General features: G+C 38.8%; 1 protein-coding gene across 1 annotated transcript; it reads left to right on the top strand.

Moving 5' to 3' along the window:
- Positions 1 to 2105: 2105 nt before the first annotated feature.
- On the top strand, positions 2106 to 8582 carry LOC136842993 (opsin, ultraviolet-sensitive-like). The gene is made up of 8 exons (XM_067110988.1): positions 2106 to 2224; positions 2688 to 2801; positions 4227 to 4406; positions 5349 to 5564; positions 5831 to 5961; positions 6876 to 7042; positions 7184 to 7437; positions 7596 to 8582. Exons 1-8 carry the CDS (start codon positions 2121 to 2123, stop codon positions 7696 to 7698), a joined length of 1269 nt encoding a protein of 422 aa, XP_066967089.1. The 5' UTR covers positions 2106 to 2120; the 3' UTR covers positions 7699 to 8582.
- Positions 8583 to 15000: the final 6418 nt, after the last annotated feature.

Genomic DNA, 15000 nt, shown 5'->3' with positions numbered 1-15000 from the left:
CTAAAACAATTTACACTTAAATTACATTTTTATATAAAAATTAAGATATACAGCATATTAAAATCTGTAGTATTGGATCAATTTTTCCACCAGAGCAAAGAGAACATACGTGGAAGGAAGAAAAATAAAAAAGAAGGAAACACACATCAAATACAGGAGAGTGGTTGATATTGTGAACACAGAACCAGTTGTTTGATCAATAAGACTCTGAAATGGGTATTTTCCTGGGTGTTGGGTGTTTTCCCTGATGATTTTAAAATCTTTATTTTCAATCAATGTTTTACATCCAGAAATTACCCATTTTAGAGTCCTTATTGATCAAACAACTGGTTCCCCAAGAAAACACGCAGTCAACAGCCACTCCCCTCTTCTTGTCTTGAGTTGTATTTTCTTCTTTTTTATTTTTAATTTCCTTCCACTTGAGTCTCTTTTACTCTGGTGGAAAGTTGGTCCAGTACTTTGTGAATGTTAATATATCTTGATTTTTAAATAAAAAAAGGTATAATTTTAAGTGTCGAACATTTATGTTTTAGTTTTCTGCTACTTATGTGTTGTTTTCATCCATTTTACAGCCCTTGAATATGTAAATATATACGAAAATTACGAAACGTCGGGAAATAAATATGTACCAGAAAGGTGAATCTTGACTGTCCATCAGCATACGTGTTATATATAACTATATGCTAATTATCATGAATTAGTATATATATATATATATATATATATATATATATATATATATATATATATATATATATATATATATATATATATATATATATATATATATATAATATCAGTAAATCATACTTAATTTAGCACTCTTTCAAAGTTTCATCAATAACAATAATAATTATAATGAACAGGTTTATCCAGACTGTGCTACGTTTCATAATAGCATGAGAACTAATCACAAAAATAAAATCTGCGATAAATTTTTGTCATTATCAAAACATTTTACTTTATACTGAGAACTGAGCAAACTCTAAAAAAATTTCTGATACATATCTTTAAAAATCTACACAAAAACCCACAGTGGAGTTACCAAAATTTTTAGATTTATCATAAATGAAATTACTGACTTTCATAATCATATTGATGAGAAACTGAAGAACAGGAGATGGGTACGGCTTGGGCATGTCCTTCCTACCACGCTGCGGGAGAAGTCAGATGGGCTCCTAAGGGAGATCAGTTGAAGTTAAATCAAGTGAAAAACCAGAGTAGCGGAATTTATCATTATTCCTGTTACAGTGGCCACTGTTGTAACAAGGAAAAGATTGCTTAGCTCTGACCTACGTATTTTAGTGGATATTAAGACACAGTAAGAGATTCTGATCAAACTAATAAAAATGATGCAAAAGAGAGGGATACGGCAGCAGGTTAAGTTTAAGGTATATTAAAAGGGGGTGGGGAGAGAATCAGTCAGGTGGGATGCTGCGCGTAATTCGTTAGGTTTCGATAGTTTTTCCTAGGATGTAGCCGCCAAATTATTGATAGATCCGCCTTATTTTTTCTGTTAATAATTCGCAGTACGGCTGACTACCACTGCCATACCAGCAGCCAGGCAACATCCCAACGAGCCGTATCAAACCTGCGTGCTTATACATAATCCTTGCTCTAATAATCCTGGATATCAGGGCTACTGCACTGGACGAAACTGCCGAGAATATTAGTTTTTTCTTTCAGTTACCAAAGCTCCCACGGGAAGACTTAAGTTTTTTGGGGCCTTTGTAGGTCAAAATCAAGCCAAAGAGAAGACTTTTTTACTGTGACTTCTGACGTGATATTACGAAAAAACAGAAGCGATAGAAGTGCTCGCTCCATCGTACTTACGTGATCTTATGATCTAATTAGACGAGTGTGAGTGCTTAGTGCTAAATTGGCTTAGTTTTTTGCGAATATTTTCATATGACAGGTGACATCTGAAAAAAATCGAGGGACGGAAATTTGTTTAGCTTGAATGTAACAACACTGTCATACTGTTGAAAACTTTCCTCGATTTTAATAGCATCGTTTCATTCCCAGTTACTGAAACTTGTACAGAAATCTTACTTTTATTAATAATCAGCGGTCAAGTTTCCGGTCATGATTATGATGCCCTTGATTGGATTAACGACGGAATGCAATTACAGCGCTCCAAGGATCTGTGGGATGTACAGTATATATACATCGCGGTTCTAGCTGCTTGTCGTGTGTTATCTCGACGGAATCTACGACTGGCGAGGTAAGACTTTCACAAAGAACTCTTCACTTATCAGAACTTTACGTTTCACACACACACACACAATAATATATATATATATATATATATATATATATATATATATATATATATATATATATATATTTATACATATATATATAATATATATATACATATGTATATTTATACATACATGTATAATATGTGAACGTATTTTCAGTTCTGGCCCTTCGAAGAAAAATAATCTTCAAGGACTCAGAAGTAATGCAGCACCTTCTCGTGCCATAAAACTCGATTTCTTTCTAGTTTTAATTCCAAATTAGCACGGTCCACGTTAGCAATGCCTGTTCCATACTTTGGTTTTTATCGTAAATATATATCCCTTCAATACCATTTATACAATTCATACACGTTTTCTTACCACGATAAACTACCCAATGATAGCTAAGCTGGCAATGGATAATAACTGATGTTTTAATAACAGATTCCTGCCACAAGTACGTTCTGCAATCCATCTGAAGAACTCACAGGAGACAGTCATGTCATTCATTGGTCCAGCAGCCTCGAATGTTTCTGGGCCACAATTTGACTACTATGGGTAAGTTAGTAATTAGTAAGCCTTTAGACATGCTGATAATTGGGATATTTATTCTATCAATGAAAATGGTGCAATGTGAAAACTCATATTCTAATTCGGTACTGTTATTTCTCTTTGTTAATACATAGCCCTGTTCAATAACTATGCAATTAGTTTACTCTAGTTCTACCGATGATCATGAACATTTAAAGAGAAGTGAAGAAATTTTTCTCTGACGCTGATCCCAATACAAGCCCGTTGCATGATTTTTGTAACCCTCTTGCTATTAAACTGCCTTCAGCATGGTCCTGTGCAGTTAAAAACATTTGGCTGCACTAAACATGTCGCTTTTCATTCAAGCCCTCCTTGATATGGTTTGATTTGTTCATATCTCTTTGTGTCCATGAAAATTGGTAATATATATATATATATATATATATATATATATATATTATAATCATACTGACGCTTGAATTATACGTCTAACTTTACTACAGGGAAATGAGAAACATTGATGTAAATCGTGACTGGTTTCGACTCTAAGTACTGACCAGACCCAGTGTCACTTATCTCAACGATCGAAAGACCAGTAGGGGGCAGAATAAGGCGAAATGTGTGCACAGAAAAGTCTTTAGTCAAGGAACTGGGAAAGCAGGAAGGTATATAGGTTAATTTTTATAAAATTGAGAGTATTTCATTCCTTTTCTTTTGTTAAGAATATTCTGGTGTTGTATTATTCTTACTGTGCTGGTATTTTTGATGTTATAAAATGGGCTGTTCATGTGATTGTCCATAAGAACAACTTAATGAACCAACGTTATTTTGGTAAATAAAGATATATTCAACTATCTATCTACACACACACACACACACATATATATATATATATATATATATATATATACATGTATATATGCATATATACATATATACAGTATGTATGTATATATATACATACAGTATATATAGACAGATAGAGTAGATAGATTGATAGATATGTGTGTGTGTTCACTAAAATAACTTTGGTTCATTAAGTTGTCCTTATCGACAATTACATGGACAGCCCATTTTACAACATCACATATTCGCACACACAAGAAATAATACAAGACCAGAATTTTTTAAAAGAATTCCAAGAATTAAATACTCTGAACTTCATAAAATTAACATGTATTCTTTTCTGCTTCCCCTATTACTTGACCAGACGTTTCTGTGTCTGCATTTTGCCGTATTTTGCCCCTCCACCGGTCTCTGGATCTCTGAAATCAAGTAATGCTGGGCCTGGTCAGTACTTAAATGTTTGTCCATGCATGATGCATGACTACCGATAGCACTTACCTTCTATGACTACTATGGAAACTTGTACGACACTAGGATTCTCATGAAAGTAGCAATAAGTAACAAAGAGCCCAGAAAACTTAATAATCTGCCATTTTCCACCTTTAGATACGAAGTTCGGAAAAATGGATGGAACACTCCCCCAGAGTACCTCTCGTACGTTGATGATCACTGGCTGAAGTATGACGCCCCTAACCCTATGCTGCACCACTTGCTGGGCGTCCTTTACATCGGTTTTACTGTAATGTCCCTCTGCGGCAATGGAGTGGTCATCTGGGTATTTCTTGGGTAAGTCTTACTGTTGACGTTTAAAGACGATTCTTCATTTGGTTTTTGTATTGTCAGAAATGTGTTCTCCGGAGAGCGGTATTAAAATAACATGTTCACCTTCTCAGGTCACCTAAGCAAATGCTAATCAGTTGTGCAGTCTTGTAGCCCCTACGACGGGCTAACGAGTTCTGGCTACTCAGAACCTGAACATACAAGGATCCCGACCAAAATGCAAGGCATCACAACTTTAACTAAACGACCCAGAAACAAGTTATAAAACTACAAAACAAGTCACAAAGAATCAAAGCTAAAAGTTATTTAGTGTAAAAGAAAAAATTAAAATCAGAATGTTCCACCGTGATCTCGTAAATCAAGCAAACCGAAAACAACAGGAAGTTAGGATTTTGGACTTCGTAAATGCAGAGTGGAAAGCTGCTAGTTGTGAACACTGTTACTACTTATACTGCCGCTCATACTAAATACCTGCTAAAGCAATTCAAATCCAATACATGCAAGCCTCCTTTAAGATAATGACTAATAAAACCCGTCACAGATTTTCCACTTACGATCAGTAGTATTAAGGCAATATTTTCTGTCTACAGGAACTAGTGACCACATGGTGTGGTTAATAAGCTGAATAAAAAGCCTTACAGCTTTAAAAATACACCATGACCACAGTTACGGCATATCAGAAAATCGCAATATTATCAGTGGTAGTAGTAGCAGTGGTAGTAATAGTAGCAGTATTAAGAAAACTTAGCTGGAAAAGCAGAATGCTACAATAAACAAGGGCTCCAAAAGAGAGCACTCCACTCTGTGCATATCACGAGCACCATGAGAGTTTTGATCTTAAACATTCCTTAGCAACAAAACACAGAGAAGTTCAGTTTATTTCTAATCGTATTTCAATACATTAACTCCTTGGAAGGAATTTCAATTGTACATCAATCTTTCCCGCAGAACAAAGGGTCTGAAGACCCCTTCCAACATGCTTGTTGTTCACCTGGCAATTGCAGACTTCATCATGATGTTGAAGACGCCAACATTCGTTGTCAACTCTTTCAACGAGGGGCCTGTGATGGGCAGACTTGGCTGCTCAATCTACGGATTCATGGGTGCGCTATCTGGACCCATGAACGCTTGCACCAATGCTGCCATTGCCTTCGACAGATACAAGTATGGTGATACTTTATATTTTTCATAACTCCCCGTTCCCAGAATTTGAGTGTACTTTCAGAATGATTCATTCGAGTTGGTTGGACTTTCCTATCTCTGTCGAATTCAAGTTCTGTGCTTAGAATCCAAATCAGTCCATCTCCACCTTGACAAATCAGTACTGCAGTATACAACACGTTGCTATAAATATGTATGTACGATAGTTTGTCATTAAATACACTCGTGTTACTAAGCAAAATTGTATCTGATGATTTCTTTTCATCCAGAACTATCACAGATCCAATTGATGGTCGACTCACCAAAGGCCAAGTCACTGGTATAATTCTTTTCATCTGGCTTTGGATCTCTCCCTGGGTCTGGATGCCATTCCTGGAAATCTGGAATCGCTTTGTTCCAGGTGAGGAATCATAAATATTTTCAATGCTAAACACTGTCCCACGCCTCTCAATCTTGATCAATGTTCCCATCTGGTTTTCTTTTGACTCCCTTCACCATCTACTTAATACTCAAAATGCTCTATAACCATATCTCTATCTTTGAACAACAAGCAATTCATATCTGGTTCGGCCTTTGGTACTATTCCAGACACTATTTTCATTACAGCATTAAAATACTACACCAATTTAACCTTTACCATGGCAATGAATAAAAATCATCTTTCCCCTATTCTGTCAATCATAATGCTACTGGATTAAAACATTTTGTCACCCAAACTAAATCTCGTTTTACACCTCAATGCCACTCAAACATTAATTATATTAAACGTACAACCCACATTAAATACGAATTCAGCCATTGTGTGATTCTGGTCGTTATCATTCATCTAAATAACACCACGTCTTTCCAAGGTACTGAATTCCACACACAGCCGTATCCAAGCACAGGCCTCACTGTACTACCTAATCCTATCCTGCAGTACTCTCACTTCAGCTGAAACATGGAACCTTAAACCCGCTTAGCCATAGTGTAACTTGACATTCATTTGCTTCTAACTTTCACCAGGTTATGCCAGCCACGTTCTAAACTCTACTAGGGATCTTTTCAGGTTTTAGCTATGTAATCATCATACTGGCCTTCATTATCCTGGATATAAATTTTCTTGTCAATGGAACTTAAAATTACCCAACACTCAGGTATATGTAACTGTTTTATTAATGAAATTCTCTTAAAATACCTTCAAAATTTCCAATATGCACTTGTGATATACATATATACAATTATTCATACCAAACGCTCATCAAAACAAACAATGTAACTGGGAGACCTTTTAAACATTAACTTAATTCAAGATCTTCGCCCTTCTTTGATCAGAGGGATACCTCACGAGCTGCACATTTGACTACATGAGTGAGGGGACCAAGTTCTTCGTGGTAGGCATCTGGTTCTGCATGTGGCTCTGCCCTCTCCTCATCATCTTAGTTAGCTATTACCAAGTTTTTGCCCACGTGTCTAAGCATGAGAAGGCGCTAAAGAGGCAGGTAAGTTAACAGACCATTCATGAAACCAAAAGTTTTTAAGAGAAAAATAAAACATGGATGTCTATTTTCGGTCATTTCTAGGTGATAATTTTCTAACTGCAATAATTCTCTGATACTGAGAGCGATTCATTCTTTTCACAGGCAGAAAAAATGAACGTTGAATCTCTACGTTCCGGAGATAAAGTGAACATGAGACAAGAGATTCGTGTCGCTAAAGTGGGAATAACATGTACTGCACTGTACCTGATGTCCTGGACACCCTATGTCACTCTGGCTTTCATCTGCACTTTCGGAAGGAAAGAACTGGTCACACCTTTCATGTCCATGATCCCTGCTTGCACGAGCAAAACTGCGGCTTGCATTGACCCATTCATCTATGCTATTAATCATCCAAAGTGAGTTTTTAAATGCATTTCTTTTTCCAGTGTCACGTAAAATAAGAATTCTAAATATAATTGGTTAAAACAAATAAAAATTAAATTGCTAGCATCGGGGTAGCAAATATGACACCTTAGTAACTCAGACAAATGAAGAATTTCACTCGTTTTTTCAGGTACCGAATCGCCCTTAAAAAGAAGCTGCCTTGGTTCTGTGTCCATGAGAGTGAACCATCAGCAGCTTCGGAGACGGAATCGAAGTCTCAGCAAAATGCTTAGTGGGTCCAATCTCTGCAAATCCTTCACTTTCACACAGAATAAAATCTGTGGCTTGTTCCAATCGGCCTGAGATAGCGAGACTTGCCAGATAATTAGAATCCCCAGGTTTTCCTCACCCTAAGATTCCAAATATCTTGCCTTCACTTCCAAAGACTCTGTACACTAGCTATGTGAACCATACTGGAATGATGCTGTCCATTTTGATTTACTTTACTTAAACTTACTCCCTTTTACAATGTGTTACCTTTCATTAATTTCTTGAAAGCCATTCTTAAGCGCACCTAATTAGGTTTATCGTCATTGCTGGGAATGTCTATCTTTTAACAAAGATGGGAGATTCAAGTAATGTTTTGAGGTAAAATAATTACTGTAGCTATAGATATGTAGCTCTCTGTTCTACAGCTTATACATTAGGGATATACTGCACTTTTCTTTGAGAGAGCACACTGTGGGGTAGGAAAACTGTCGTTCAAAAAGCTGTAAGTGATGTTCAGACGAAAAACGGCAGTTCTGCTATATGTGGGATTACTCTGAACTCGCTTAAATTATACTTTCATACTTCAGGGGGTTACAGTCAATGCTCTCCTTAAAAAAAAGTCCAATCTAAGGCTCCCTCGTTGTACTGTACCAATATATCTTTCTGGGTCTGATTCATTACACGTGATAAAATAATCTACATATGGTAGTTTCAGTTCCAGAGCAAGTGACTGAATTGTAGATCAGTTACATATAAAACCTCTGACCTTTTCTCACAGCCCTCCTGTTCCGCCCATTAACCTCTGGAATAACCCTTTCCACCTGTGCCGCCTTTGTTGATGAAAATGGAAATGACTAAAGTAACAAATAAATAAACAAAAAAAAGAGGAAATCCGATTTTTTTTTATCAAAATAGGTTCTAAATTTGCAATGAAAACAAGCATCCCATATGTTTCAGGAAAAAAAACGAAACCAATAATAATTTGAAAAGACAGATGGCGGCAGATATCTAATCATACAGCCAGTGACTACTGCGTAAAAAGAGGAAATCATTCCCCAACTGGGGCAAATCGACAAACATTTGTAATGCCTTACTTGAAAGATGAGGAAGTGCTAACCACTGCATTAAAGATGAAACTGACACCAAATGCCGAATTGGACAAACACCGCCATCGCTGAAAGGTGAAAATTATTATTGCAATACGCAAAAAAACAGGAGGGCAATGTCGTAAAATTTTGCAGTCAAGACAACTCTTATGTAATGTAATTTTCTTTACAATATTCTATAGAAGTACGTATTCTGTCCTAAACTGTACTACTGCTGACTCTATCATCAACGACTTTTGAGGCCGACAGCATTTAACCAGAAACTGCAAAATATTGCCAGTCATTATCCTTCGCCACCGTGTGTATACCACTTTTGAAAAGAAGTCTGTGTACACCACTACTTTTGAAAAGACGTCTGTGTACACCACTACTTTTGAAAAGAAGTCTGTGTACACCACTACTTTTGAAAAGAAGTCTGTGTACACCACTACTTTTGAAAAGACGTCTATTTGTACCACCCATTTTGAAAAGAAGTATTTGTACCGCTACTTTAGAAAAGGTATCTATTTGTAATGTGAGGACAAAAAGGTCGAACTAGGTATTAACTGATTTATTCGTTGTTTTAGATTTAGCTGGCCTTGTGCCAGCACGGGCTCTTGCTTCTAGAGCAGCCCGTAAAGATTTATTCAATCACCTGGGCTCAGGTATACATGGTAGAGTGCGGACGGAAACGTAGTGCCCACCCATTGCCGTGGACTGCACTTCATAATTTGTGTTTGTTGACAGTCAAAACAAATGGCAATTCTTAAGAGACATAACATACATACAATGATAAAATATATATCGGCGGAAAGGCCAGGAAATTCTGCATATGAATATTTACATGAGATTCTTGACATGTTAATAAGGCACTCGTTGATGCTTCCATCATTGGGGTTGCTTCCGGCCACCTTGTGGAACGGTCTATGACCGTCAGGAGGTATCTGGCGGCCCCTGATTGCGGCAGAGGCCCTACGACGTCTACATGGATGTGCCCGAAACGCCGGCGTGGTTGAGGGAAATCTCCGATGCCTGATTCTGTGTGCCGGGTGATTTTACTTATCTGGCACGGTATGCAGTTCTTCGCCCACTCTCAAACATCCTTCCTGATCCCGTGCCACACAAACTTTTCTGTCATCAGGCACGCTGTTGTTCGTCCTGATGGATGGGACAGCCCGTGGATGATGTCGAATGTCTGCTTTCTCCTCGACGCGGGTATCAGGGGGCACGGGCAGCTAGTGCTGGTCATGCAGCTTGTTCCTTTGCCAGGTCCTCGTAGTCTATGCCCAGGTGGACTGAATTTATCTCGACTCTTGATAGGGCGTCGGCCACTGGGTTATTCTTGCTGGGGACGCAGCTACTGGTGCAGCCAAACTCGGAGATAGCAGCCAGGTGTCGCTGCTGTCTTGCCGACCATGCGTCTCCTGCCCTCGTGAATGCATGCACCAACGGCTTGTGGTCTGTCAGGATGGTGAAAGGGCTGCCGTCCAAGAGGTACTTGAAGTGCCGCACAGCTTGGTAGATTGCCAGCAGCTCCCTGTCGAATGCATTGTAGCGGGTCTCCAGCGGCTTTAACTTGCGGCTGAAGAAGGCAAGAGGGCGGGGGGAACCACCTACTACCTGCTCCAGCACAGCCCCGCAAACGATGTTGCTGGCGTCGGTGGTAAGTCTCAGGGGGGCGGTGGGCTTGTGATGTGTTAAGGTGGTGGCTCCTTAAGGTTTGCAGCCACTGCTGTTATTTGTGGCCGCCTTTCTCGTTTTTTGTGAAAGAACAGGGGGCTCTGCAATTTCTGGCAGCACTTCCAAACCTCCAATGGAAGTAACACCAGGCTGGGTTTGTCCAGGTCCTCTGCTGCTGCAGCGGCGCCTTCTTCATGTATACCACGTTCGTGTCCTCTGCCTCGGCTTCTTCTGTTACCAGGTTACAGGCTGCAGGTGTTGCAGCGTGTTTGGAGGCCTTGGTGGCCTCGTGGAGTTTGTGTGCGACGTTCACCAATTCCTCCATTGAAAGGGCATCCGCATCCGTGATTTGCCCCCTCACCTCCTGCGGAAGGCGCCGCAGGAATATTTCTCGCGACAAGCTGATCTCCTTCCTCCAACCATCCACGTCGACGCCTGGCAGCATCAGGAGACCTCGTAGTTCGTCCCAGGCGTCCCTGGGTGATGCATCCCCCACGGGCTGGGTCATCAGGTGGAGGGCGTGTTGGGCTCACTCTGGGATGGGCATGGAGCATGTGCCGATGAGCTTATCTCGCAGGTCTCTGTACTGTACTTGACTTTGCCCAGCTGTGAGTCTAACCATGGAGTAATTTTGTTGAAGACCTCCTCCAGTAGCGTTGTCATGGTTACATCCGCCTTGGTCTCCTCGTCTGTAATTTTCGCCACTCGGAAATGGACATCTGCCTGCAGAAACCAGGATGCAGTGTTTTGTCGTGAGAATGGAGGGAGTTTTATCACCTGGCTTATTACTGCCTTCGAAGGCAAGAGGGGGATGCAGAGGATCTGTGCATCCTCGGAATGGCTTCCTACCTCAGTGTCTGACATTTTTTCCTCACACCAAAACGCGAAATATGCACAGTATTTAGTCCATTAATGGTGTTTGGGGCTCGTCAGAAGTTAAAACTATATGCAGTGTGGTTCCGTTAATAACTTCTGAGTAGGCGGGGCCAAACTGTTCGAGCATGCCAGAACGTACCTGGAGGGGTACGCTGTAATTATTCCGTTAGTGGCGTGGGTGTTTTCCAAGGAAGGAGCTTTCAGAGGCCTAGACTTTTGCTGTCGCGGTGGCTCGTTAAAGGCTCTCTGAAGATAAAGCGTCGTGAGTGAAACCACGGCGGTAAGCCAAAACTGCTGTGTTTACTCGTCACCTGGTCACCAGTCAGAGGACAAAAAGGTCGAACTGGGTATTAACTGACGGTCGCACCCGCTCCAGGTATACAGAGTGGCAGATTAAACGTAGTGCCCAACCTCTGGTTGCCGTGACCCACACTCAGAGCAATCTGTGTTTGCTGACAGTCAAACAAATGGCAATTTTAAGAGACATAACATACATACAATGATAAAATATATATCGGCGGAAAGGCCGGGAAATTCTACATATGAATATTTACATGAGATTCTTGACATCTTAATAAGTGTGATGCATGAACGTGATTGATGCGAAACGAAGAGACGCCTCACGTCTTTACAGTAACACTAATTTTAAAAAGACGTCTATTTAAATTACTACTTTTAAAGCGATGTCTATTAATAACATTAATTTTTAAAAAACGTCTTTTTGAACTACAACTTTTGGAAATACACCTACTTGTACCAGTGCTTTCGAGAAGACGTCTATTTGTACCAGTACTTTTGAAAAGACTTCTATTTGTGCCAGCACTTTTAAAAAGAGATCTATTTGAACTTCTAATTTTGGAAAGACGTCTATTTGTATCAGTGCTTTTGAAAAGACATCTAATTGTACCAGTACCTTTGGAAAGACGTCTATTTGTACCAGTACTTTTGGAAAGATGTCTATTTGTACCAATACTTTTGAAAACAACTCAATTAATACCAGCACTTGAAAAGACATCTACTTGTACCAGTACTTTTGAAAAGAGTCAATTTGTACCAGTACTTTTGAAAAGACATCTACCTGTACCAGTACTTTTGAAAAGAAATCTACTTGTACCAGTACTTTTGAAAAGAAGCCAATCTGTAGCAATACTTTTGAAAAGACATCTACTTGTACCAGTACTTTTGAAAAGATGTCTATTTGTATCTGCACTCTTGGAAAGACTTTTATTTGCACCAGTACTTTGAAAATGCATCTATTTGTATCAGTAATTTTGAAAAGAAGTCCATTTGTACCAGTACTTTTGAAAAGACGTCTATTTGTCCCCAGTACTTTTGAAAAGGCGCCTGTTTATACTATTACCTTTGAAAAGAAGTCTATTGCACCAGTACATTTGGGAAAGATGTCTATTTGTACCAGTACTTTTGAAAAGACTTCCATTTGTACCAGTACTTTTAAAAAGACATCTATTTGAACTTCTACTTCTGGAAAGACGTCTATTTGTATCAGTGCTTTTGAAAAGAATTCTATTTGTAACAGTAGTTTTGAAAAGACATCTACTTGTACCAGTACCTTTGGAAAGACATCTGTTTGTACTGGTCCTTTCGAAAGACGTCTATTTGTACCTGTACTTTTGAAAAGAAGTCAATTAGTACCAGTACTTTTGAAAAGACATCTACTTGTACCAGTACTTTTGAAAAGAAGTCAATTTATACCAGTACTTTTGAAAAGACATCCACCTGTACCAGTACTTTTGAAAAGACATCTACTTGTACCAGTACTTTTGAAAAGGAGTCAACTTGTACCAGTACTTTTCAAAAGACATCTACCTGTACCAGTACTTTTGAAAAGATATCTACTTGTACCAGCGCTTTTGAAAAGATGTCTATTTGTATCTGTATTTTTGGAAAGACTTCTATTTGTACACTACTTTTGAAAAGGTGTCCATTTGTATCAGTAATTTTGAAAAGAAGTCCATTTGTACCAGTACTTTTCAAAAGACATCTATTTGTCCCCAGTACTTTTGAAAAAGCTTCTATTTGTACCATTAACTTTGAAAAGATGTCTATTTGCACTGTAAGGGACCAATGTGTGGTCCCAGGGCATCTGTGTAGAGTCAGCCATCGAACAAAACAAGATCCAACAAAGCATCCTGCTCTCTCTCCCTCCCGTGCATCAGCAGCAATCGCTTGAAGGAACGCAACTTCTTCCATACAACATTTCTGTCATTGTTGTCTCAATTCATTTACGATCACCACTATTTGCATTGCCACACAAGCATATCTGGACCATGTACCAGCAATGTTCCACCACCTTCCCTATCAAACTGTTGGTTAAAAGCCGCAAGCCAGAAAATGCCAAATGTTCCGCCATTTCACATATTCAGCACTGGTCTAGATCATCAAATAGTCTATTAACTGTCTCTGAATCTCATGCAATGTTCATATGGGAATTTCGTGGCCTTTCCATTGATATATGTTTTATCACTGTACGTTCATTATGTCTCTCACAATCGCCATCTGTTTTTCTGTCGAGTTAAAGATGTACAAGATATCTTCTGCTTTCTTGTCTGTGTAGAAATCCACATTGCGGCTCACACCAGCCAATAACAATCTTGAAGACTGTACATTCATTCAGTAAGGAAAACCATAATAAACCATACAACACCCAGCCAGTACATCACTCAATACCTTTCTTACAGCACCAGTACTTTTGGAAAGACGTCTATTTGTACCAGTACTTCTGAAAATGTCTTTTTGTACCAGTACTTTTGAAAATACATCTATCTGTACCTGTACTTTTGAAAAATGTCTATTTGTGCCAGTACTTTTGAAAAGAAGTCTATTTGTAACAGTATTTTGAAAGACCTCTATTTGTACCAATACTTTTGAAAAGATGTCTATTTGTACTAGTGCTTTTGAAAAGATGTCTATTTGTACTAGTACTTTTAGAAAGACGTCTATTTGTACCGGTACTTTTGAAAAGATGTCTATTTGTACCAGTAATTTTGAAAAGATGCCTATTTGTACCTGTACTTTTGAAAAGACGTCTTATTTGTACCAGTACTTTTTAAAAGAAGTCTATTTGTACTGGTACTTTTGGAAAGACGTCTATGTGCACCAGTACTTTTGAAAAGACGTCTATTTGTACCAGTACATTTGAAAAGACGTCTATTTGCACCAGTGCTTTTGAAAAGACGTCTATTTGTACCAGTACATTTGAAAAGACGTCTATTTGTAACAGTGCTCTTGAAAGACGTCTATTAGTACCAGTAAATTTGAAAAGACGTCTATATGTACTAGTGCTTTTGAAAAGACGTCTATTTGTACCATTTGAAAAGACGTCTATTTGTACCAGTGCTTTGGAAAAGATCGTCGATTTGTGCACCACATGCTTGGAAGAATTTTCCGCCGCCTATTTGTACTGAAAACATTTTGAAATATCGCCCGTAAAAATAAAGTGCTTTGAAAAGACGCCCTATTTGCACCTGTGTTGAAAGACATCTGGTTTGTAACTACAAATAGGATAACTTCCTCCATTTTTCTTCAAGCACAAAGGTTAATGGAACGAGCATCCTCATCACCATTTCCAGCCCAGACCAGAAGAAAAACATGAAAAAAAGAACAGGAAGGATTTAGGTATACACCCACAAAGAATAAATGGGCCCGTGTCTTCAAATAACAGGG

The sequence above is a fragment of the Macrobrachium rosenbergii genome, chromosome 10 (assembly GCF_040412425.1).
Source record: "Macrobrachium rosenbergii isolate ZJJX-2024 chromosome 10, ASM4041242v1, whole genome shotgun sequence".
NCBI classification, from domain to species: domain Eukaryota; kingdom Metazoa; phylum Arthropoda; class Malacostraca; order Decapoda; family Palaemonidae; genus Macrobrachium; species Macrobrachium rosenbergii.
Note: the sequence above shows the minus strand (reverse complement) of the source record. Positions and strands in the feature narration are given on the sequence as shown.

Coding starts and splice junctions, on each gene's coding strand:
- LOC136842993 (XM_067110988.1), top strand. CDS start 2,121: ATGCAATTACAGCGCTCCAAGGATCTGTGGGATGTACAGTATATATAC. Junction 2,802..4,226: donor CCACAATTTGACTACTATGG/GTAAGTTAGTAA, acceptor TTCCACCTTTAG/ATACGAAGTTCGGAAAAATG. Junction 5,565..5,830: donor ATTGCCTTCGACAGATACAA/GTATGGTGATAC, acceptor CTTTTCATCCAG/AACTATCACAGATCCAATTG.